Here is a 27991-nt window from a genome sequence, read left to right as displayed (position 1 = left end):
TTATGCCAAGAGCAAACAAAATGAACTGTGATTTTTTGTGACAATAGCTCAGCTATTGCATTATCCAAGAATGCTGTGTTTCATAAGAGAACGAAACACATTGACACAAAGTTTCATTACATCAGGGAATTGGTAAATAATGGAGAAATTGTTTTAAAACACTGCAGAACTCAGGATCAGGTTGCAGACATTTTGACCAAACCATTGGGGCAGAAAAGCTTTGAATTTTTGAGGAAATGTCTGGGTATGACTGATTGCCCAGCAGTTGAAATTAAAGGGGAGTGTTGAAATGTTAATTTCCCCTACCGCGTTATCATTTCAGAAAACTGCCATGAGTTCCCCACACCGCCTTTCACCGAGCGGTGGTTTTTCTCAAACGACAGCGATCACATTCACCATCTGACGCGTGTCCACAACAGATTTCCAAAACAGCTTTTTCCCCGGAGCATAAAGGTCGGTAAGTAGAGCCGTGCGATATTGTCTGTCAGCCGTCGGATTAGATCAATGGTTGCGTACAGGCCTGCACCATATGGACTTGACATGAAGTAAAAGTTTCATTTTGACCGCCAGTTTTTCCTCAGTAATGTAATTAATGAAATTTACGATGGTTGGTAGAACATAGGTAAAGTTTTTAATTTTAATGTTTTTTACTCACGGGAGTATGGCACAAGAAATAAGTAATGTCATTTGGTTTTAGTTGTTCATTTTTTTGCATATGTAATGTAAGGGAAGCACGCAGCGGTGCATAGGTGAAGAATTTTTACACAGCAGTGTAAATATATACATCATAGTTTTGTTTTGTAATGCAACAACAACGTGAATGAAAAAGAAAAATTACACACACAGCAGTGTTAATTTTTCAAGCTGAGACAGAGTATTTTTTTTTGAGAGACAGTGAAAGTTTTTTATAACTGCATCAGAAGCAGTCTCTGGTTGTAATCCCTCTGTTAGAGGAAGAATGTTGTAACCACAGTTTTATTAATGAATACAAAGTTTTTTTGTGCATGTGAAACACTCTGTTCTTCCCAGAAAACAATTTTAGTTTCCGCTGTGTTAAAACATAGCATTTTTCTCTGTTCTGTTTAAGTTATTTTTGTTTTGGAATTAAACAGAAAATTCCCCACAGAGGTCGAATCCTGCTTAGAGTTAATCACTTTGCAAAACCCGACATGATTTCTGAAGGCCAACAATAATTCCACAGGCATGGACAAACACTAAGAGAAAAGAAGCCACCAAACAATGATATTTGTACCTACATCCAATATAATCGGGTTCTCGGTTCTGCGGTTCTCGGTTTTGCGGTTCTCGGTTCATCAGTTCTGCGGTTCTACGGTTCTTCTGTATATCGGTTCTGCGGTTCTCCATTTTACGGTTCTGCGGTTCTACGGTTCTCGTCGTGGGTGTAAATCTGATCTGCGGTGATCATTCTCTGCGGTTCTACGGTGATCATTCTCTTCGGTGATCATTCTCTTCTGCGGTTCTACGGTTCTCGTTTGGGTGGAACTCTGCGGTTCTCCGAAAGTGCCCTAGTATCTACGTTATAACTCTGCGGCTCTTCAGATCTACGTTATAGCTCTTCAGATCTACGTTATAACTACGTTCGAGCTGCGGCTCTTCAGATCTACGTTATAGCTGCGGTTCGAGCTGCGGCTACGTTATAACTTTTAGTAACTTTTAGTAACTACGTTATAGCCTCTTCAGATCTGCTCTGCGGTTGAGTGGGACGTTCGTATCTCTTCAGATCTGCGGTTTGGCTTTCGATCTGGTGCAGATCTGCGTAAAATATGGCTCCGAGCTTCGCAAAAATAACTGGTGGCTCATCCGCCTCTGGAGGGCAATCTCCTGCCCATATCGTGAGTGAAGCCCCAGCTCCCACTATCCAAGTGGTCCAGGACTCACTCGATGAAGCTTTGAAGTTCTCCGAAAGTGCCCTAATTTGCCGGTTCAATGGTTTTTGGTCGCGGCTGATAGCACTCCACAATTGGATCTCGGAGGTATGGAAGCCTATCATTTCTGATGAAATTAATATCTACCCATGTGCTAGAGGTTTCTTTATAGTAGATTTTGAAAATCCTGAAAGCAGACAATGTATTCTAGATTCCGGCCCTTGGTTTTGGGAAAAATCAGGCCTATTCATGAAGCCATGGAACCCATCATTCGATCCCTCTACAGCAGTGATAACCTCAGCACCAGTTTGGGTGAGATTGCCAAGCCTACCCTTGCATCTCTGGAATCTCTCCTCGCTAAAAGCCATCGGAAATGCAATTGGGAAATTTTACTGCAGGTGCCCAGAAACAGAGGAATATGCCAGAACCACCTATGCACGCATCTGTGTGGAAATGGATTTCAGCGCCGGATTCCCAGCTGAAATAAACCTAACAAGTAAAGACTATGTGTGGAACCAGAAGCTTGATTATGAAGTGTCCTCTTCAGATGTCGATCGTGCTTTGAGACGGGGCATCTAGCTAAAAATTGCCCAAAAGCCTCTGAGAAAAAATTTGCTAGAAAAAACCACCACAGATCGACATGGTGGGAAGGAGCACAAAAAGAACACTACAGTGTCATCAAAGAAGAATATTCTAGAGAAAACTCTCAGTCACAAGAAATCAAGGAAGAAGGAAACAACTCTCAAAGCAAGCAAGGAGAAAGCCCGCCCCAACAAATCAATATTTATGAGGATTTGAATACCGCAGAAAATAAATCTTCATTTAACAGCAAAGCAGATCTCCTAAACCAAACTTCTCCGACCATAGATCGCGAAGTTAAGACACCAATTTCCCAAGAACCAGAAGAGATGAAGGAGATGCAAGACAAAGGAAGTTGGAAGACCGTAGAGAAAAGAAAGAAAGCTACAACACCAATCTCGCCAAGAAAGACGAGGAGCCAGACAAGTAAAAACTAAGAAAATTGTAGGTCCGATAGACCAATTTGGTCTCAGTGGACGTTAACCATCATCATCATCATCATCAATAAACATTAAAAAAAAATTGGTTATTGAAATTGTATCTTGATGTAAGATTTCTTAATGAGATGTAATCGGGTTTCGAAGAGTGTTGAGATTTGAGAGCGCTGAATTCATCTATCTAATTGTGAGATTGTATATCAATGTAAGATTGCATAATCAGTTGTAATAGGGTTTTAAGAGTGTTGAGACATGAAGTTGCTGAATTCATCTCTGTAATTGTGAGATGTAATAGGGTTTTGAAGATTGTTGAGTTTTGAAAAGCTTGATGAATTTAGATAAAGATAAAATTTTCTTTAAAGTGTTATTTATTTTTTAAGATACTAGTGGGTTGGAAAGGTAGAAGAGGTAAGGTAAAAAATAATATAAATAGTTCATACACAAGTTTATTTCTTGAGTTGCACATACACAAGTCTATTTCTTGAATCAAAACACTATAACAAAATAATATACTCAATGTGATTTTGACTTCCTGGATTTCACCCAACACCCAGCCATCCCACACATCACTGTATAGGGGAACTTATAATTTTAATGTAAAATGAACAAAATCTGTGTAAGCCCTACCGGATTGTTTGCCACAACTCCCCCATCTATGAGGTTGTAGCTTCTGATATTGCCCAAAGAATCACATGTTTCGAAATGGTGAGCAGGAAGATATATCGGAGTTGCCGAACTTCCAACGCAGACATCAGATAAAAATGCATCTTTCAATTGATCTTGTTTGGCCTGTAAAGAGATTTAGTAGATTATATTTCTTTAACTGACCACACTAGAGATCATTTATTTTATTTATAGTGCCCAGTTTACGTTATTTATGTCAGAAAAAGATTACCGCAAAAGTTGAGAATATTGCAGGTTCCTGTGATTTGATGTCATAGGTTGGAATAGCAACGTTGGTTAACGTCAGGTGTAATCGTATATCTACCAGATTCTCTTTGATGACGTTTTTGTTGAAATATTAATTTCAACTTGCCGTGCTGCACTTAATTCGCAAAACCGTCTGACCATATTAGATCGCTTTTCACGAAAATTGGTTTTCCTCCAAACGCACTCGATGCAATCATTTTTCTACGCGTGTCCTCTGTACGTTTTCAAAACAGCTTTTTCATCAGGACATAATGTTTAGCAAATAAGGGGCATCCGATATTGTTCTGAACCGTTCGATTGAAAGGATGGTGGATGTCCGTCCGATTAACCTAAAGTTGCATACAAGCCTGAACATGGATTTTGCGTGAATTTTTTTTTGTTTGACCGCCGTTTACTGTAGTAGAGTAATTAATAGTATTTACGTTGGTTCGTAAATTGTTGGTAGAACTTTAAATTTAATGTTTTTTTTACACGGAAGTATGGGCACGTAAAAACATATTGTTATTTTTTTATGTTTTCTTGTTTTAAGTTGACTTTGAATTGTAATGAGAAATGCACAGCAGTACGAAACAGAGAAGAAGCAGCCTGAGCAGAATAAATGAAACCAGAAGACTTTTACAGCAGTAAAAGTAAATTGTATTTTTTCACACAGCAGTGAAAAAGAGTTATGTAAATTTTGTTTTGTTGGGAGATTGAAATGCGTTGAAATGCAGTGCGAATGTAATCAAGTTGTATGTAAGAAATTTTTTTTTACAGCAGTGAATGTAAAAGAGATTTTTACACAGCAGTGTAAAATCTCAAGAGGAGACAGAGTAATGTTTTTTGTTGTTGAATTTTTTTTGGTGAATCCCTCTAAGAGAAAGAGGATGAATTTTGTATCGGGAATTTTATTTTAATGAATAAAAAGCTTTTGTGGGTGTATGTAATACTCTGTTCTCAGAAATCATTTAAAGCTTCCCAGTGTTAAGATCTTGGAGATAAACAGAGCATTGTCTCTGTGTTCAGTTAATTTATTTTTGGAATTTTACCATAAAAATTCCCAACAGTGGTATCAGAGCTTGTCCAGGCTCTTTGAAGGTGTCAAAGAAGCTGAAGGAAGGAGTTTTTTTTTGCTGCAGCAGCTTCCCCAGCAGAGGAAGTCTCAGGCAAAAGAATCCAAGGTATTTCTCAAAGTTTTTTTTTGTGTAGCTGTTAAAGACAGTCAGAGTTTTTTAAATACACAGTCAAATATTTGAAGCATAGCTGAGAATGCAAGGAATGGCCAGCACCAGCACTAGTATGGGTATTTTTAATACTTAGCTCCCACAGTTTAATGGGAAAAACTATGACTATTGGGCAATAACCATGAGAGCCCTATTTGCTTCACAAAATTTATGGGAGTTAGTTGAGGATGGTTTTGAAGAACCAGCTAATGAAAATGAGTTTAATAGATTAACTCAGGCAGAGAAGGATCTGTTGAAGAGCAATAGGAAGAAGGATTCAAAAGCCCTTGTATTTTTGTATCAAGTAATGGACCAGAGTGTGTTTCCAAGGATAGCAGCAGCTAAGACATCCAAAGAAGCATGGAAAACTCTCAAGACAACGTATCAAGGCATGGAGAAAGTGAAGACAGCAAAATTATAGTTGCTGAGAAGAGATTTTGAGAATCTGTGCATAAAGGATTCAGACAATATTGACTCATTCTTCACACATGTGATTGGTCTGGTCACACAAATAAGGACTCATGGAGAAGTTCTTGAAGAAAGGAGAATTGTGGAGAAAATATTGAGGGTCCTACCCTCAAAGTTTGATGTGATTGTCACCACCATAGAAGAGACAAATGATCTCTCAAACTTTTTAGTTGATGAACTTCACGCATCACTGATAACACATGAGCAGAGGTTGAGTAGAAATGAAAAATCATCTCTAGGGCAAGCCTTCAAGACCCAGATGTCCTTTGGAAGAGGAATAGGTCAAGGCAGAGGAAGCAAGAGAGGAAGAGGCAGAAGCCAAAACAGAGGTGGAAGGAACAGTCCAGCAAATGCTCAAGGAAAAGGAAGCAATCCAAATCAGAACCAAGGTCAAGGTAGCAGCCAATAAAGTAGGCAACATCGTGCTCAAGGACAAAGGTATGAAAAAGCCAATATCCAATCTTATTATTGTAAAAAATATAGGCATTATGCAAATGAATGTAGGAGGAAGCAGCATGATATGAGTAATAGATCTAGTGCAAATATCACTAGAGAAAATATCAGCCAGGATAATGTGCTTTTAGCTTGTAATATCGCCGAAACAAACAGTGATAATATATGGTTTCTAGATTCCGGTTGTAGTAACCATATGACAGGAAACATAGCCTTGTTTTTCAATTTAGATCAGAGTGTGAAGTCACAAGTCACACTTGGGACTGATGGTAAAATTTCTATTATGGGAAAAGGAGAAGTAAAAATATTTACAAAGAAAGGTGAAAAGAAAACCATAGCAGATGTCTATTATGTTCCTGGAATGAGATGTAACCTCTTAAGTATTGGAAAACTTATTCAAAAGGGTTACAATGTTTTCTTTGTGAATGATGTATGCACCATCATGGATAGAGCACCCAGCAAATGATGCATTGCTGAAGTGAAGATGACAAGGAATAGGATGTTCCCTCTCAGGATAAAGGCAGATTTGAAAAACAAAGAAGTAATAGTAGCAGTGACACAAGAGGCTTTCCAAAGCCAACCAAAGGATGAAAATTGTTTGTGGCACTTGAGATTTGGACATCTCAACTTTGGAGGTCTTAACTTGTTGAGTAGAAAAGGAATGGTAAGAGGATTACCATTGATAGAGAAATCAGACAACCTTTGTGAAGGTTGTATCTAGGGAAACAACACAGAGAAAGTTTTCCATCAGGGAAAAGCATAAGGGCAAAGGCACCCTTAGAGATTGTCCACTCAGACTTATGTGGACTGATGCAAACTCCATCATTAGCAGGCAGCCAATATTTTCTAACATTCATTGATGATTTCACGAGAAAGACTTGGGCTTATTTTTTAAAGAAAAAAAGTGAAGTGTTTGAAAAATTTCGAAATTTCAAAGCACTTGTGGAAAATCAAAGTGGGCTGCGCATCAAAGTTTTGAGAATTGATAGAGGAGGTGAGTATATCTTCAAGGAATTCCTACTGTTTTGTAGAGAAAATGGAATTCACAAGCAATTTACAGCGAGGTACACCCCGTAGAAAAATGGAGTTGCTAAAAGGAAGAACAGGACAATTATGGATATGGCGAGAAGCATGTTGACAGCAAAGCATTTGCCAAATGATTATTGGGCTGAAGCTATACACTGTGCAGTATATATTTTGAATAGATGCCCAACAAAAGTAGTCATGAACAGAGTGTCGAAAGAAGCATAGAGTGGGAGAAAGCAAGGAATCACCCACATGAAAGTTTCTGGATGTGTGGCTTATGCACACATTCCATATCAGCTAAGGAGGAAGTTGGACAGAAAAGGGGAGAAATGTATTTTCATTGGTTACAGTGAGGAATTCAAAGCTTACAGGTTGTATATCCCATCCGCCAAGAAGTTTTTTGTGAGCAGAGATGTTCAGTTTATTGAGGAGGAAGCTTGGGATGGAAGCATAGAGAAAACAATGAATGTCAAAAACTGTTTGTCTCATGATGAAGATGATGAGGAGATGGCTGAAATACATCCCCAAACAACGCCAACACAAGGACAGCAAGAGACACCCTTGAGGAGAAATGAGAGTGCTTCTCCAAGCACACCACAAGGAGGAAATTCAAGTGCGTCTTCAAGCACTTGTACACCAAATGAAAGAGGTAAGAAATTCAGAAATCTAAGTGACATTTATGATGAAGGTATGAATTCTCTGTTTGCCTTATATTGTCATGTTGATGACCCTATTCATTTCGAAGATGCTATTAAAGATAGGAAATGGATAGAAGCTATGGATGAGGAGATGAATGCCATAGAAAGAAACAAGACATGGGATTTGGTTGAGCTACCAAAAGGAAAAGAAGTCATTGGAGTTAAATGGATCTACAAGACCAAAAGTAATGTTGAAGGCAAGATAGAAAGACCCAAGGCAAGGCTGGTTGTCAAAGGATACAAGCAGCAGTATGGGAGAGACTATGATGAAACTTTCACACCAGTTGCAAGAATGGAAACAGTGAGAGCAGTGCTGTCCATAGCAACACAAAACAAATGGAAAGTTTACCAAATGGACGTGAAGTCAGCATTCCTAAATGGAGTGTTAGTGGAAGAGGTTTACATTAAACAACCTCTAGGCTACGAAAAGAAAGGTCAAGAGCACAAAGTGTGCAGATTGAAGAAAGCTCTTTATGGGCTGAAGCAAGCGCCAAGAGCATGGTACAGTAGGATAGATTCCTATCTACTGGAAAATGGATTTAAGAAGTGTGAGGGAGAACCCACAGTCTACATCAAAGAAAATGATGGTAAAATTTTAATTGTTGTGTTATATGTTGATGATGTTATTTTTATAGGTAATGATAACTACCTCATTGAAAATTTCAAATCAGTCATGAAAGAAGAATTTGAGATGACTGACATGGGTTTACTGAGATACTTCTTAGGAATAGAAGGGGATCAAAATGAAAAAGGAATTTTTATCTCACAAGAAAAATATGTAAATGAAATGTTGGAGAGATTTAATATGCAGGACAGCAAGGCAGCAATCACTCCCACAGTGATGGGATTAAAGCTCAACAAAGAGGACAACAGCAAGGATTTTGATCCAAGTTTGTGCAAGAGCATAGTTGGCAGCCTAATGTATTTGACTTCAACTAGGCCAGATATAATGTTTGCTGTTAGTTTAATTTCCAGATTCATGGTGAGGCTAAAAGAAGCACATTGGCAAACAGCAAAAAGAATTCTGAGGTATGTTAAAGGTACTAAAAGATTTGAGATTCTATATACTACTTCAGAATGTTCAGATTTAGTTGGATACACTGATAGTGATTGGGCTGGAAGTGTAGATGATCGGAAAAGCACATCCGGTTATGTCTTTCACATGGGTTCAGGAGCCATTTCATGGGCTTCTAAGAAACAACCTATTGTAGCATTGTCTACAGCAGAGGCAGAATATGTGGCAGCTACAGCAGCAACATGTCAAGCAGTTTGGATGAGAAGAATGTTAAGGAGCTTAGGCCAAGAATACACAAAAGGAACGATGATTTTTTGTGACAATAGCTCAGCTATTGCATTATTCAAGAATTTGATGTTTCATAAGAGAACGAAACACATTGACACAATGTTTCATTACATCAGAGAATTGGTAAGCAATGGAGAAATTGTCTTAGTACATTGCAGGACTCAGGATCAGGTTGCAGGCATTCGGACAAAGCCATTGGACCAGAAAAGCTTCGAATTTTTGAGGAAGTGTTTGGGTATGACTGATAACCCAGTAGTTGAAATTAAGGGGGAGTGTTGAAATAATAATTTCAACTTGTCGTGCTGCACTTAATTCACAAAACCGCCTGCCCATATCGGACCGCTTTTCACGAAAAGTGGTTTTCCTCCAAACGCACCCGATGCAATCATTTTTCTACGCGTGTCCTCTGTACGTTTTCAAAACAGATTTTTCATCGGGACATAATGTTCAGGAAATAAGGGGCGTCCAATATTGTTCCGAATCGTTCAATTGAAAGGATGGTGGATGTCCGTCCGATTAACCTAAATTTGCATACAGTGCTGAACATGGAGTTTGCGTGAATTTTATTTTTACCGTTGTTTACTGCAGTAGAGTAATTAATAGTATTTACGTTGGTTTGTAAATTGTTGGTAGAACTTTAAATTTTAATGTTTTTTTTTACACGGAAGTATGGGCACGTAAAAACGTATTGTTATTTTTTTATGTTTTTTTGTTTTGAGTTGACTTTGCATTGTAATGAGAAATGCACAGCAGTGCGAAACAGAGAAGGAGGAGTATCGTGGTAATTTTTTTTGGTGAAGCTCATGCATTGAAATGCATAGCAATGAAATGTAATGTGAAGCAAGTGAAGAACGCACCAACCTGAGCAGAGTAAATGAAGCCAGAAGACTTTTACAGAAGTAAAAGTAAATTGTATTTTTTCACACAGCAGCGAAAAAGAGTTATGTAAATTTTTTTTTGTTGGGAGATTGAAATGCAGTGCTAATCAAGTTGTATGTAAGAAATTTTTTTTATATCAGTGAATGTAAAAGAGATTTTTTGTCTTGTTGGGAGATTGAAATGCATTGAAATGCAGTGCTAATCAAGTTGTATGTAAGAAATTTTTTTTATATCAGTGAATGTAAAAGAGATTTTTACACATAGCAGTGCAAAATCTCAGGAGGAGACAGAGTAATGCTTTTTGTTGTTGAAATTTTTTTTGGTGAATCCCTCTAAGAGAAAGAGGATGAATTTTGTATGAGGAATTTTATTTTAATGAATAAAAAGCTTTTGTGGGTGTATGTAATACTCTGTTATCAGAAATCATTTAAAACTTCTCTGTGTTAAGATCCTACAAATAAACAGAGATTTCAATTAATTTGTTTTTGGAATTTTATCAAAAAAATTACCAACAATTGTGCAGTAAACCCCAGTATATTTGATCCCTTTACGAGCCGTGCATCCGCCAAGAAACCTCTGTCAATCATTGAACTTCAACTGATCCAGCTATCTATTCAAATAAATATTCACCTATGTAACACAGGAAAATAAAACTGTTTTGCACTAACGTGGGAAAAATAGAAGCGCAGTTCTCCACAAAAATTTTCATAATGTCCTTGGCAGCAAACAGTGGACGATTCTGCCTATTTGGAGCAGTTAACATTGCAGTGACCAGTCCTCCCGTACTATTTCCCGCAATTACATCGAAATAATCACCTATTCGGACATCTGAACCATCAATTTCCTGTTATAAATAGCCTATAATTTGTTAAACTACTTACTAAAGTAGAAACTTTGCCACGATTAATGAAACTAAAAAGAGAAGAAACAGTGAAAATATAAAAAACATGGAAGAATGAGAAACGTTTTGAATTAAGCACCCATTGGATTACCTGGTTACGTAGAACTACAATAAATGAATTACATTCAGGAAAGTACACGGAATCAATCAATCAGTCATAAAGGATATCTAAATAGCATCACGAATTATATAAATATTTTCTAAAAGAATCCCTTGGTAAATTAATAATTATTTTCAGATATCTTATTAATTAAAAATTGATTTTTTTTATTGAAATTTTAATATTTTAAAATAATAATATAAAATGTAAACCTCAAGAAAGAAATTCTTTTTTGAAACTTTAGTCACTCCAGTTATCTTATATGGATGTGAGGTTTGTGGTTGTAGCATCTCTAGAAAATCCTAGAGAAAGATTGAGCAAATTCAGAAGTGTTTTATAATGTATAACCTCAAAATTAAAAGCAACACACCCTATCCTATTCTCCTTATAAAAGTGGGTCTTTCCCCTATCGAGAGCCTAGTTATGACTAGGCTTATGTTCTACAAGCACAAACTCAATAACATAGGTGACCATAGACTTCCTAAGCTAGATTTAAATTCAGCCAAAACCACCTAAGGCTCAAACGAGGTTGGTATAAAGACACCAGGGCCTAGTTAAACCATTGGGAGATCGACTAGAATGTTGCATTGCAAAACATTAATAACATTAAAAATATTGTTTTTTTTTTTCTAGGTTAAGACTAAACTAAGTACCCACGGGGAATTGAACGAGTGACCTATCGCAAGGAGTGACTTAACAGCGCACCCATTCACCATCAATCCAAAGCCCCGTGGGCAGCATTAAAAATATTGTTACTTTTAAGTTCAAAGAAAAATGTGGTGCGAGAAAGATTTAGGAGTTAAAAGAAAATTAATATATTATAAGGAAGTCATCAACCCCACCCTAGAAAATCAAAAGTATCTGTCTGTTTTAACTAGCTCAAAGAAGAAAATTAATATAGCCAAGATTAGAACGAACTCTCATGAGCTCCATAGTGAAATGGGTCGTTGGGCAGTTCTTAAAACACCATAGATGGAAACGTTCTGCCATCTCTGTGAGAATATGAAAATCACATCATGGATGGAAAGGTTCTGCCATCTCTGTGAGAATATGAAAAGCACTTCTTCTTAGAGTGCCCCTGGTACAACCACATTAGATCTCAATTTCAAAACATTTGTTACAATACATCTCAGTTTCAAAATCTTTGTTACAACACTGACCTTCCTAGCCTTTTACGTTGTCAAAATTACAATGAGCTCAGGAAGTTTCTCTCCAAGCTTTTTTAGCATAGGAATAAAATCTTAAATCAAACTAAATAATTCATTTCTTTAGATCTGATAGACCAAAATTTAGTCTTAGTTAACCACCATCATCATCATCAATAAAATTTATACTAAAAATAATAATTTAATCTTAAAACAATCATAAAATTATAATATATGTTTATTAAAATTTACATACTTTATTCTTTCTGATTTTTAATTGGTTTATACATGTCTCATTCCTTCGAAATTTTAAAATATTTATATATATCTTTTAATACATTTATACCTACCTTATTTCTTCAGAATTTAAAATATAACATTTGAAAAAATTAAATATCTTGTAATAATGTGAAAATCTAAAATAACAATTAAAAGAGTATAAAAGTAGACTATTACATTTATTTCATCTTACATCTTATATTAGTCTAGTACCTTTTAATTTTCATTTTATATTTATCTTCTAAAAATTTTCCGAGTCATGGTCTACGTTCTAATTCATTTTAATAATTTTCCCAATCACGGTCTACGTTCTAATTCATTTTAATACTTCAGTATTCCTTAATTTAAATTTTAATAAATTAATATAAATTATATATAATTTCAATTAAAATTTAAAATATTTTATTATTCATAAATTGAAATAAATAAATTTGATTTTCAGAATTATAATTATATTCCTAAATTATTTTTAATATAATATGTAATATATTATACTCGAATGTAATTTTTATTATTTATTGTTTTATCAAATTATATTATAATTAAAATTTTAATAAAAATAATATTATTTATCTTAAATTTAATTTTTTAGTTTCTATATATATATATATATATTCTCAATTATATTATTATCAGATTTTTGAGAGATATATATCCTAGTCAATATGGATTTTTAATTTTTTTGTTTAACCTATAAATATAAATAAATACAATATACATATGTGTCAAATCAGCCCTATTGTTATATATAAATATAATAATAATAAATCATATATATAATTGTGATAAATAAGATATACTTTTAACCTTGTAATTTATTGCTCAATAAGCGTCGATATAGAGAGCATTTTAACACTATATATATCTTGGCACAGATAATGACAATCATATGTTTAATTACTTCTTCTTTTCTTTTTTCTTATAATAAACTTGTAATTATTATAAGAAATTAATCACACAAAGAAAATATACAAGGGAAATCCTTAAAAGATTCAATATGATTGAATGAAAGGTGATATCTACTCCTTTATAACAGAATGTCGAATTGTACAGGGATGATGGAACCAAAGAGGTGAATGGAACCTTGTATCGTAAACTAGTGGGAAGTTTGAAATATCTGACCTCTATCAGACCATATATAGCATATTATGTCAGCATACTTAGTCAATTCATGGATAATCCTTGTGAAAGCCACTGGAAAGCAGCAAAGAAAGTCCTTAAATATCTTAAAGGAAGACTTAATTTTGGTATTATGTATACTGATGAATTTGATGTTGAGTTGGTACGTTATTATGATTCTGATTGGGATGGAAATCCAGATGACATGAAATTTACTATTGGATATATGTTCAATATCGGTTTAGGAGCAATATCATGGAGGAGTAAGAAAAAACCGACCGTTTCCTTGCCATCCACTGAAGCTGAGTATAAAGCATTAATCAGTGCTATCTACGAAGCAATTTGGTTTAGAAGGATACTTGAAGATGTTGGAGAAACACAACAACCACCTACAATAATCGATGTGACATTCAAAGCACTATCAAATTGACAAACAATCCTATATATCATGCAAGGACAAAGCATATAGACACACAACATCATTTTATAATAGAAAAAATGCAATAAAAAAAATTGACTTATCATATTGTAATACAAATGAAAATGTGACTAACATATTCACCAAGCCACTTGGAAAGGCTAAATTTGAAATTTGCAGAAGTAAGTTGTGTGTTGTAGCAAATCCAAATTATGTTGTAAGCCTAGATGAGACTTAGACGAGCAAACGAGTTAACATTTATGTCGTGATAAAGGGATGTGTCAAAATATTAATCACGACAATGTTGATCATTGTTCCTCAGTCGACGGTAGATGATTCATAATCAATAGTCAACATGAATCGGTAAGAAATAATACTAAATAAGTGGAGATCACTATTGATTCTCCGGCTCATGTATGTATAAATAATAGTGTTTGAAAAAAAATAAACAAGCTATTGTTTTGTGTCTCCATCTGTGATATATGCATCATTCCGTTCTTCTCATTGTTGGTCCTGGAAAAAAGAAAAAGAGGTTAAATATATATATATATATATATATATATATATATATATATATATATATATTACATTTTATTAATTTAAAATTTGTATTTATTTATAATAAAATATTTATTATGCACAAAATTTTAACTATTTTAATATGTTTATGATATGTAGCATTAATATTTATTTTAAGAAATTACTATTTAAGATTATTAAAGCCATTAAAATTATTGAAGGACAACATTCAGATGAGGTCATATTAATCCTAAATATGGCTAGATTTTAGATATCTCCTTTAAATTATTATAAAATTCCAAACATGATCACTATACACAATAAAACCATTTAAAACTAATCATTATTATTAAACATATTTTACAATATAAATATATGAATATAATGATGAACATGTTAAACTCGTATTGATTTTCTTTGTAAAAAATAATTAAATTTTAAAATTAAGTGAAAATTATAATATGTCGAAATAGAATATTATTTAGGCAAATTTAATCATCCATTTTTTTGTCATTTTATTTGTAAATTAATAATATTAAAAAAAAATAGAATTTAAATTAGAATTATAGACTATAATTATATTTTAATTTTAAATTAATTTTCAAGATTATGTAAATAACTTTCCTCTTTAATGCTTTGGATGGCATGTTAGACCATGAACATGATGCAGAGCTAAATTGGTGGATGGGAGTGGGATGCAGATGTCAAGGTGGGGTTTTATGGGCTCAAACAATATAAGATTCCTTCAATGTCACCTTTGGTGCACCTATAGTACAACCTTGCCTATAGTTTTGAGCAAGTGAGTAACAACAATTAATTAACATTGTGTATAAGGGAGAAAGATAGCACAGTTGATGTTGTGGGTGGGGACAGTGGGGAAGGATCCCTAATTAATTATTGTTGTGTATTTGGCATTATGAGAAGACACCCACCATTAATGCACCATCATTTTTATAGGAGGATGTAGTCTTTGGGTTTATTTTTTGGTTACTAGCTAACCTATTTTAAAGTATTATTCCACATATCTATTCTTTTAATTCTCTTTTCAATTTACTTTTATTGTGGTTTATATAGTTTTGGACTCCTCACCTTGTTCTTAGAGGTTTTAGGGGTTGGGTCTCAATTATTGGGAGTTTGTGATGGTGGTGGACTAGTAATTTGATTGTCTTCTTTCTATGGGTTTGCCATTAATGGAACCCACATGTAGACATAATAGCAAAGGGAAAATATTGTTCCTTTCCTCTTGGGGCACAATTCAAACTACGGGTTCTAGGTAGTGTTATGTGACCCATGTGGAACAAGACATGGCTCGTACACAAAGCCCGCTCTTATACCAATGCTCAACAAAGGGAAAGGTATTTCCATTAAGGATGTTGATATGTAATTTTGGCAATTGTGTGAGGCCACTAATGTAGCTATGATTATAATAGAGCCTCAAGGTTGGGTCCTAGACTTGAGCAACAATAGGATTTATGGGACGAGATATTTTAGATTGGTTGAAATGCATTAGACAATGAAAGATAGGATAGCTCAAGGTGTCTAACCTTCATGAGAGATTAAAGAAGAGGCTAACACCTTCTTGTGAAATTATTCTCAAAATTTATGGACTTCCAAAGATTAACAAGGAAGGGGCTCCTCTAAGGCCAATAGTCAATACTATTGGCTCCCCCACTTATGAATTAGAAAAATATGTTGCAAAGATCCTTAAGTCCCTTGTTGTAAACATCAATTCTTTTATTAAATATTCCAATGATTTTGTTAAACTTATCAAAAATGAGAAAGTGGATCCAAATGACATCCTAGTAAGTTTTGACGTGGTGTCTTTGTTTACCAAAATTCCTTTAGGCGAAGCCATTTAGCTTAGTAAGGAAGTCGTGGATCTTGAAACAATGAAGCTTGTTATGCGTCTGTACTCCACATTTTTCGGTTTCCAAGAAAATTATTATGAACGAATATTTAGAGTTGCAATGGGATCACCTCTCTCACCAATTGTTGCAAACTTATACATGGATTAACTTGAAAACAAATCCCTTGAAACATACCCTTTAAAACCAGCTTAGTTGAAGAGATTTGTTTATGACACAAATGTAAAATGGACACATGGTAAAACAAAAACTGATAATTTTTTCAATCACCTTAATTCTATGTCTTCTGAAATTAAGTTTACTATGGAGATGGAGGAAAACAAAAGCATATCATTCCTAGATGTTGTTGTTACCAGAAAAGAAGATAGTAAATTGGGAAATCAAGTCTTCAGAAAAAATAAAAACTAAAAAAGAAAGAAAATAAAAATTAATAAATAAAAAATAATAGTAATAAAAATAAAAATAAAAATAAAAATAAAAATAAATAAATAAATAAATAAAAACCACACGGAGAGTTACCTCCACTTTGATTCCTATCATCATCTTAATAAAAAATTTGGTGTCCTCAATACTCTTGCTATCAGGGCCCTTAGAATATTAAATGTTAAGCACTTGGATGAAGAGAAGAAGCACTTGACTATAGTCTTTAGAAATAGGATACAAAGACAAGGACATTATGAAGGTTATAAGAATAGGTGAAGGAAATATTATCTCACAATTCCCTCAAACACATTGTGGTAAGGTGCACCTCCCTTACAATCAAAGAGTTACTGATGTTAGGCCAGGAGGTAACTCCTCAAAACAATTCATTGATATTCATTTAGGTTGGTCTTTATTATATACATGTGGGAGAGATTGTTCATTTCATCTCTTGGTGACTCTTCATCTATTCTATTATTTATTTACATCAATTACAGTTGTTCACCCAATCCTGATGATTAGGTGTCAACTTTCCACCCCTTAATCTGAAGGGACGTTGGTGGGTCCAAGCATCGTTCTGAATCTTTCAAGCTTTTCTCTTCCAAGTGCTTTGGTGAAGATGTGTGAAATTTGCTCATTAGTGGAACAACGGCGGAGATGGATTGTTTTGGCCTCAACATGATGTCGAATCAGATGAAATTCAGTATTGATGTGCTTTGTTCGATCATGGAAATTTGGGTTCTTGGCCAAATTTATTGCGGAGGTATTATCAATCATGAGTGGAGTCTATTGTACTTGTTTTACTTGCAAATCTTCAAGAATTTTCCTGAGCCACACAATTTATTTTGTTACCTCAGTTGCTGCTACATATTCTGCCTCTGTTGTGGAATCTGTTGGAATTGATTGTTTGTGTGATCTATAGAAGACAGCTCCCGATCCAAGACTCATAGCATAACCTGAAGTAGATACTCCAGTTTCGTTGTCTCCATCGAAGTCTGAATCAGAGTATCCAATCAAGCTGAAGTTGCTCACCTGTGTATACTTGATTCCAAAGTCTTGAGTTCCCTTCAATTACCTTAGAACTATTTTTCCAACAGACCAATGTCCCTCACAAGGCTTTTGCATAAACCTAGAGAGGATTCCAACAGAAAACAAAATTTCTGGTCTGGTAGTAGTTAGGTAGGTGAGACTTCCTACAAGCTATATATACTTTGTTGCATCCTCAAATTATTTTCCTTCAATGGATGTGAGCTTTAAGTTTTGTTCCATTGGAGTAGTAAGTCTCATTTTGTCATGCCAAACCTGTTCAAAAGATCTCCAATGTACTTCTTTTGAGAAAGGAATATGGACTTCGGATGTTGAGTTACTTCAATACCAAGATAGTAATGAACATAAACCAAACCAGTCATTTCAAAACCTTTCCTCAATTCCTTCTTTATGGATGCAATGTAGCTTTCATTATTCCCTGTCATCAAAAGATCATCTACATATACCACAAGATATACAACTGTTTTTCCAACCTTCTAGAGAATCAAAGTTGCATCATCAAGATCATAATGTTTGAAATTGAGTTTCAAAAGATGCTCAGTTAGTTTTTCATACTAGGCTTGGGTGCTTGTTTGAGGCCATACAATGATTTCACAAGTTTGCATACTTTATGTTCATGTCCTTTCACAACAAATCCTTCAAGCTGGGACATAAAAAAATTCTCTTTTAGATCTCCATTTGAGAAAGCAGTTTTTACATCCATTTGATGGACTTTCCAACCATTCTGAGCTGCTAGGGCAAAGAGTGTCTAGATGGTAGCCCATTTTGCTATGGGGGAAAAAGTCTCCTCATAATCGACCCCTTCCTTCTATGCAAAACCTTTTGCCTTTGTGCTTGTCAAGTGAGCCATCAGCTTTATACTTGTTCTTGTAGACCCAATTGTAGCTAATTGGTTTGTTTCCTAATGGAGGATCAACCAGCTTCCAAGTGCCATTCTTTATCAGGGCATCATACTCCTTTTGCATCGCGTCTTTCCATTCATCATGAAAAGTAGCGTCTTTGAAGGAAGTTGGTTCAAAATCTATAGACAAATTCAATTCACAATCATAAGAAACATTCATATCAATAGGTGAATCAGAGTCATCTACATCACCTCCATTTTTCCGGTTTGAATTTCTAGTTCCTGTCTTTCCAACCTCATCAGGATGAACACTTTCAAGTGTCTCTGTCATCCACTTTGGGGTACCTTTCGTAGATGTTCTATGCTGCTCCATTGATTGAGTTGGGTCTGAATCTAGATTGAGTCTCCCAATTCTATCAATCACATCACTTAAAGTATCATCCGTTGTTGAAGTTTCATGCAGGGGAGAGAGTGATTCAGAAGAAGATTCCATAGGATCTAGTAGAGGAATCCCCTCTTCAAGATGTGGAATCTGATTAGCAAATTCTTTAAATGATATTGCATTTGCGAATCTATGCAAGCGATCATGTTGCCGCTCAATAACATTGTCAGTTTTGGATGATTCAAGAAAGATTACATCTCTAGATACAACAAACTTTTTATTGACTTCATCATAGAGATGGTATGCTTTGGAGGTGTTTGAATACCCCAGGAAGATACACTTACTACTTCTTGCACCAAGTTTGTTTCTATGTACCTTTGGTACCAAGGCATAACAGGTGGGACCAAAGACCCTGAGATGCTTTACTGAAGGAATGTGCCCATTCCACATTTCATAGGGAGTCTTGTTTCTGATAACATTAGATGGACATCTATTCTTTATATATAGAACACATAGAACTGTATCAGCCCAAAACATTATTTTTACATTTTTGAAGAATAGAATGGAGCGTACCATATTTAAGATTGTCCTATTCATTCCTTTAGCTACACCATTATGTTGGGGATTATAAGGCACAGTTGTTTGATGTTTGATCCCATGTTGGCGAAGATTAGGTGTCAACAAATGACAAGATTATATGGATTTTGGTTAAGAAGGATATATCCACTTGTTTCAAGACAACATGAACAATCAAGAAAAGAATGAGAGTTGTGAAGTACAATATTGATCAACGTCAACTTAAAGGAGTCTACAAAATTAATTGTTCTTATGGTAAAAGTTATATTGGAGATCAAATTGTTCCCTGCAAAGAAGACTAAAGGAGCATGGAGAAAACATTAAAAAATGAAATATCGTGTACTTCAACCCTTTTTTAACACTCCTTGAAAGTTAAGCATCATGTTTTGTTAGAAAATGCTAAAATCATCACTAGGGAGGACCACTATTAGAAGAGAAAGATCAAGGAATCCCTTAAGATAATGAAACATCCACATAATCTCAACAAAGATGATGATATTGAAATTAATGAGAATTGATTTCGTTTAATCACACAAATTGACTCAAGCAACTCTTCTCAAGTGTAACATCTCAAATATAAATCTCTCTCACTAACTTGAATTCATATAATATTTTAACTTATAATAATATTAATTATATTATAAAAATTTAACATATAAAATTTAATATACTTTAATCATATTATTATAGGTAACATTAATTGCATTATTTAATATAAGTACTATGATTTAACATGCACTTTATTAATTTATATGCATTAATTATTAGAATATTATACATAAATATTTTTTATTTTTAGAGTTTTCTTAACCGAATTCTTATAATTTTCGGAGTTTTTTTTTTTTAACTTTTATTTATTTCTCGAAACATCAACCACTTTCAAATACACGACAGAAAATATAAACTTCCTATCTACAAAAGTCTAAAATCTAGCTATCTATAATGATATATGATAATAACCTTGATTTTTAGGAAGATATATGATAATAACCTTGATTTTTAGGAAAATTTGATTCTTTTGTTAGGAGTATATTTAGTATTCAAATTTAATTTAAACAAGATATGGAGGATATAATAAAAAATAGATGAGTATGAAAGAATAAAGGAATCAAAGGCTTGTTCAAAAAAATCCAATTCTAATTCCATATTATCTACGGTTTCTTTTATCCAACCTATGTAGTACTCCTAAAAGCTTAGTTACTACCGGGAGTAGGTAGCTCCAGGATCTTCTTCGGAGCATAACCCTTCTTCCATAGGTGTTTAATTTTATATTGTTTAAATTTTAAAAAGTATTTATGTATTGTGTCCATAGTAATAGTCTTACCTCTAATTTAGATAGTGGTCATAAAGGTTACAGTGGTCTTTTCCTAGATCACAAACATTATAACGTTTTTGCTACTGTTATTTTATATTATGGGTTTTTTTCACTCTCAAAAGACGTTGGTTTTAGGGCTAGATAATATATGAAATGAAACATTATATTCATCAATAAAAACCTACTTATTTATCAATTTGAGAATCTATGAACTTTGGAAAATATATGCATTTTATATATCTATTTTTAGAGGTTGACCTTCCGTGATTGATTACTAAGTAAAAAATTTCTTTTAGTGGGGAACAAATAAAAAAGGTATCTTTATAATTTATAGAATGAAATCTAACTAATCATGCTTATACAAATAATTACAACAATGCTTCTACTTATTTATCAATTTGAGAATTTATAAATGTCGAAAAATATATGCATTTTATATATCCATTTTTAGAGATTGAGCTTTCGTGGCTGATTACTGAGTAAAAAGTTTCTTTTAGAGGGGAACAAATAAAAAAGTATCTTTCTAATTTATAGAATGAAAATTAACTAATCATGCTTACACAAATAATTACAACAATGGTTTTTATTGATTGTATTTTAGTTACAGTAATTATAGCACAAAATTTAACAATAGTGGATAATAAATTTAATTACAATAAATAAAATACAAAGCATAACTATAGTAGTTAACTACAATATCAATTAATTAAAAGTATACAATTAAATACAATTTTATAATTATGTTATATAGTTAGTATTAATTATATTAATAAGTTTGTCTATTTTAGAATAAGGTTTTTTTATTTTAATTTGATTATCAATAATTATTAAGTGTATCATAGGGATTTAATTTCTATGAATTTTTATAAAATATTGTTACTAATATCCATGAATCAAAGATTGAGATTTATATTTAAAATAGTTATGTTTTTTTTGTCTTTTTAATAAAATTAATTAATTAAAAAATATCATATGAAATGGGTTATGAATTTATAGGCATGTGGTATTGATAAAAAATGATATTGTAACAAAAAATCTCCATGATTAACAATGACATGTTTTATTTTAAATGTATATATATTTCACTTATATACCATTCTAGATTCATCTTAACTTTGAAACTAGAAGTAGAGATCAAATCTCTTTATGTGCAAACCTTTTTTAAAATGAAAAGAGACTGGAAATTGGTAGATTAAAGTTAAGATGGTTCTAAAATGGTCTAATTATGATGTTAATTTTAATTTTTTAAATGTAATTGACCAATTCAAAATGTTTTAATAATAACCATAATTATTATTTATTTTATTTTATTTTGTATGTAATTTGAGTGAATCAAAATGTTTAACAAGCTAGAATAGGATAAGACATTGTAATATTTAATTTACTTAATTTTTATGGAAGGATATTCAATCTACTCTTCCCTCTTTAAATATCTAAACCTTTTAAACTTTTTTTAGAGTAAAAAGATATTCAATCCCTAATAAATCCAGGTTACTCGTCTTCTATATTCCACACAGTTATAGTAAATCAATATGCTATGTTTTATTTTTATTTTTAAAACAGATCATCATCATCATAATCATCATCAGCATCATCTAACGATTAAAAACAAATAGACAACTATTAAATTTATCCCATTAATATAAATAGACAACTATCAAATTTATCCTGTTAACGTATTATGATTTAACACGGTTGCATGATCATCATCATCATCATCATCATCATCAAATAGACACCTATCAAATTTATCCTGTTAACGTATTATGATTTAACACGATTGCATCATCATCATCATCATCATCAAATAGACACCTATCAAATTTATCCTGTTAACGTATTATGATTTAACACAGTTTCATCATCATCATCATCGACACCTATCAAATTTATCCCATTAATATATGGAAACTTATTATGATTTTAACGCCGCCATCATCATCATCATCATCATCATCATCATCATCATCAAATTTATCACCGACTTGCCTGTCATGAGAGATAAATCGTGATCATAGTTATTCCACATTGTGCATTCAAAGAAAACGACAAACTAAAAATAAGATCTCTTACGTTTCCCATCATCATCATCATCATCATCATCATCATCATCATCATCATCAGGAAATTTATTGTGATTTTAACGCGGTTGCAAGACACTAAAATATTAGCGACTTGCGTGTCATGAGATTAAGATAAATCGTGATCATAGTTATTCTACATTGTGTATTCAAAGAAAACGAAAACAAAGTATCCATTAAACGATATCGACAAAATGGGGATTACTGGTATTATATAACAAAGAAAATCATGATCATAGGGATTTTACACTGTATTATGATTTAACACAGTTTCATCATCATCATCATCGACACCTATCAAATTTATCCCATTAATATATGGAAACTTATTATGATTTTAACGCCATCATCATCATCATCATCATCATCATCATCATCATCATCATCATCATCAAATTTATCACCAACTTGCCTGTCATGAGAGATAAATCGTGATCATAGTTATTCCACATTGTGCATTCAAAGAAAACGACAAACTAAAAATAAGTTCTCTCATCATCATCATCATCATCATCATCATCATCATCATCATCATCATCATCATCAAATTTATAGTGATTTTAACGCGGTTGCAAGACACTAAAATATTAACGACTTGCGTGTCATGAGATTAAGATAAATCGTGATCATAGTTATTCTACATTGTGTATTCAAAGAAAACGAAAACAAAGTATCCATTAAACGATATCGACAAAATGGGGATTACTGGTTTTAACGCCATCATCATCATCATCATCATCATCATCATCATCAAATTTATCACCGACTTGCCTTTCATGAGAGATAAATCGTGATCATAGTTATTCCACATTGTGCATTCAAAGAAAACGACAAACTAAAAATGGGGATTACTGGTTTTAACGCCATCATCATCATCATCATCATCATCATCATCATCAAATTTATCACCGACTTGCCTTTCATGAGAGATAAATCGTGATCATAGTTATTCCACATTGTGCATTCAAAGAAAACGACAAACTAAAAATAAGTTCTCATCATCATCATCATCATCATCATCATCATCATCATCATCATCATCATCATCATCATCATCATCATCATCATCATCATCATCATCATCATCATCATCATCATCATCATCATCATCATCATCATCATCATCATCATCATCATCATCATCATCATCATCATCATCATCATCATCATCATCATCATCATCATCATCATCATCATCATCATCATCATCATCATCATCATCATCATCATCATCATCATCATCATCAAATTTATTGTGATTTTAACGCGGTTGCAAGACACTAAAATATTAACGACTTGCGTGTCATGAGATTAAGATAAATCGTGATCATAGTTATTCTACATTGTGTATTCAAAGAAAACGAAAACAAAGTATCCATTAAACGATATCGACAAAATGGGGATTACTGGTATTATATAACAAAGAAAATCATGATCATAGGGATTTTACACTGTATTCTCAAGCAAAGGATAAAGCCGAAAACAGGAATCCATTGTATGTTTTAAAAAGAGGGGATAATAGGTTCCACCAATAGCAGTGTAGGTGTTGTTGGGAGTGATGAGAAAGCCACCCATACTCACTATGCTGGATGTCATGGATCTGAACAAGGTTTCCATTGGCCCAGGTCCAGCTATCTTAGAACACATATTAGTGCATTTCAAATACTGCTTTTTCTTTGAAGGTTAAGCTCACTGGTTTCTGAGCATTAATATTTGATTATTTGACAAATAAATAAATAAATAAATATATATATATATATATATATATATAATTTCTTAATTATAGTAAAGAAATTTACAAAAATTAACATTATGTTTGTATATTCTTACTCTTTCTTCGTGAACATTTTAATGTTACCTTTTATTTTTTTCTCATTCTCTTTTTAATATTACATAAATATTATTTTTTAGTATTAGATTTTTTTAAATAATTCTTCATTATAATATATTTGAAAATATTTTTTTTAGGTTAAAATATATTATTATATACTTTTTAGTTATATAAGTATATAATAATATTTTGATAGTTTAATTAATTTCTGGATTATATTCTCATTTTAAAATTTATTAATAAAAGAGAATAATATAAATGGTTATTGTAGATATTTACTTTCAAATAATTTTACCTTCTAAATTTATATTTTTATTTATTATTGAGTTTATTTTTCTGTTTTACTTTTTGAAATTAGTATTTTTTCACCATGGTTAATTTCTTACTTTATACCAAATAATTTATTTCCTAATATTTGTATATTAATTTAATATTATTTAAACTTGTGGATAGATCAGATTTTCATGTTCATCTTAAGGATAAACCAGAGTAGTTCCTTCAAAATGTAGACCAAATAAAATGATAGGCAATTAATATGAAAAACAATCTAAAAAAGAATATAACTTTTCTAAAATGAAAGTAAAAGAAAAAATTAGTTAAAACATTTATATACATACTTTGCAATAATATAAAATTAAATAATTATCTATATAAATATTGTAATTTAAAAAGTTAACTTTATTTTAAATATTTAAAAATAACAAAAAAAATATATATTTATTAAAATACTTAGAAAATATATATTATGTTATAAATGTAAAGGGGTCTTTTAAAAAAAGTCACTTATTTTCCCATCTAGTTTGTTTAGAATCTAAGAGGAATTCATTTAAGTCACATATTGCAACTTAACATTGTAATACATTATATAATAAGAATAGCATATAGCCTATATCCATGATAATTCCAAATTTGCTAGAAACCTCTAAGGTCTATGTTATGTCCTCTTTTCTTAAACCAAGTCAGGTTTTGTCCTCTTTTTTGTAAACCAGGTCGGGGCCTGTCCTCTTTTCTGTAAACAAGGTTAGGAGCCTACGACCTCTCATTCTCTCTGTAATCAAGGTCACAACCTAAGGGATTTGAGCCTTGGATCTCTCAGTGTTACGAGGACTCGCATTACTTTGATCACCAAAAATGACATTACTTTGATCACCAATTAAGTTGTCCTTGGAGGATTTAATTATTACCTATAATTAATTATAAATATAATTATTAATTATTAATTATTATTTAATATTTTATTTTGTTTTGTTTTTAATTTTATGTAATTTGAACTTATCCAAATGTTTATGAGACATTATATTACATTACAACATCCCTACCATACTGAGTTGGAAAACACCTTAAACATAAAATAAACTAAAAAATATAAATAAATAAATATTACATATAAAATTAATATTTAAAAAATACATTTTGATGATCATAATTATCCTAATAAATACAACATAAACCTTTTTTTTTTTTTTGCTAATGCAAGAGTCGTGCCTTCTTATTCAAAATGTCCAAAGGATAAAATTACATAAAATACAAACACCCACAGGCTAAACCTTTTAGCCCTAGGTATAAACCTCACCAAAATATTAAACCCACCAACTAGGTCCTAAATACCCAAACAACAGACCCGAAATAATTCAAATCCGAAATAAACAATGCATGAGTGGCCATCCCGAACCCCTAGTGACCCACCGCACAGCTATACACAATTCAAATCCTGGACCCACCAACATGCACGCTATTCCTTGACCGCTGATTTCCTCACCTAATCCAATGGCAGAGGATCATATTGCATGATCTAAAAGCTCTGAGAATTACCGCACGATGAGGGCGGTATTCTCTCCCCACCCTTGGCCACATGTTGCGTGGTGAGTGGAATCACTTCCAACTACAAGAAACCACTCCCTGCTTTAAGGGCATGCGATATAATGGAAATTACCCCGAGGGCAGTATTGACACCACGGGAAGTAAAGCAGGGGTTTTGAGTCTGCTGAGAAAGCCGGGTATCGCACCACCCCTACTCCTCCAGCGCTTGAACCAAAGGAAGATGAAAATATTCTTACCATTCTTGATGTTCTCCGTCCGATCATCCGAGAACCGCTGTCTGCCAAACAACTTCCACCTTAGACTCCTGTGTTTGCGCTTACCTGGGCTGAGGAAGTAGAGAAAGACCTGCATCCCAATTGTAACCTCACTTTTGAAATAACACTTCATAGTGAATCTGAATCAACTAGACCTTGTCTCTGTGATTGTTGTCCAACTCTGTTTCGATATACTGTTCTGTCCTCATCCACCTGATTGAGACAATGCTCCCTCAATCTATCATGAGGCATCCCTTGCCATCTCAACTTTACACTGCTTTTGGTGCAGAGCACCCCTTGATTGGCTAGAATGTCTGCCAATTTTTTTTTCGTCCTTTGTACATGAATGAAACTCATGGTTCGCAAGCACTGAAGGTGAAATTGTATCCTTTGGAAGACTTGAAGCATCCTCCAGTGTCTTGAGACCTTTTCCGGCTCCATACCACAACAGATTCTCTTAACCGAGTTGATGATTAACTCAAAATCCGCTTCAATTATTATATTCTGAAGATTGTCCTGCTTCAAGATATCCAAACATTGCTCTAGTGCCATTAGTTCCGCCATATTTTTTGTAGCTCTTCCCAAATGGCAATGAAAAAAAAAAAGGATGCAGCCATTTTCATCCCTCAACTCCCCTCCATAACGAGCAATAATCGGGTTCCCTTTTGAGGCCCCATCAATGTTGCATTTTAAAAAACTCTGAGGGGGCGGATGCCAGCAGTCTGGCTTATTGACCAGTTTCTTCACCTTCCTATCCATGCCCTGTGGTATAAGCCCCTGCATACCCAACTGAAGAAGTATCTGCATTTCCGCTTCTGAAGGTGGAGTTTTTGGGGAAGTTCGCACTAAAGTTCCCACCGTCTCCTTAAGCTGTCTTAAGATCTGCGCCATAATGCTTTGGGAGGAACTTTTTTTATTTTTGAAGATTCTGTAGTTCCTTTCTTTCCAGACATTCCATATGATGAAGCTTGGAGTTAAAGCCCAAGCTGTGCGAAGAATTTCATAATCAGAGAAGTTTCCTCTCCAGTTATTAAGGGTATTGATAATGCTTCCTTTGTCCCTGTCTGTCTGTCTGAAAATTGTGGCAAAAGAATCCCACAACCTGGAGGTGAAAATGCAGTTATTGAGTAGGTGCTCCATCGTTTCCTCTTGAGACTCACAAAGCTGGCATCTAGATGGTCCCAGAACAACCCTATTCCGAATTTTTTCCCATGTC

At 33.4% G+C, this 27991-nt stretch overlaps 1 protein-coding gene across 1 annotated transcript in view; it reads right to left on the bottom strand.

The window, feature by feature from the left end:
• The window catches only part of LOC149246649 (patatin-like protein 2), a 35598-nt gene extending 7932 nt beyond the window's left edge, over positions 1–27666 (bottom strand). The window contains exons 1-6 of the mRNA XM_089442106.1: positions 27202–27666; positions 26758–26866; positions 10854–10867; positions 10475–10705; positions 3798–3908; positions 3530–3691 (exon numbers count right to left, since the gene is read on the bottom strand). Coding sequence (XP_089298232.1) covers positions 3530–3691; positions 3798–3908; positions 10475–10705; positions 10854–10867; positions 26758–26866; positions 27202–27666 — 1092 coding nt within the window. The remainder of the gene's footprint in view (positions 1–3529; positions 3692–3797; positions 3909–10474; positions 10706–10853; positions 10868–26757; positions 26867–27201) is intronic.
• Between the last annotated feature and the right edge of the window lie 325 nt (positions 27667–27991).

Source organism: Pinus tabuliformis, chromosome 7 (assembly GCF_031772625.1).
Source record: "Pinus tabuliformis cultivar Carrire ecotype Pingquan chromosome 7, CPIR1, whole genome shotgun sequence".
Classification (NCBI taxonomy): Eukaryota; Viridiplantae; Streptophyta; class Pinopsida; order Pinales; family Pinaceae; genus Pinus; species Pinus tabuliformis.
This window is presented reverse-complemented; position numbering and strand designations above follow the sequence as displayed.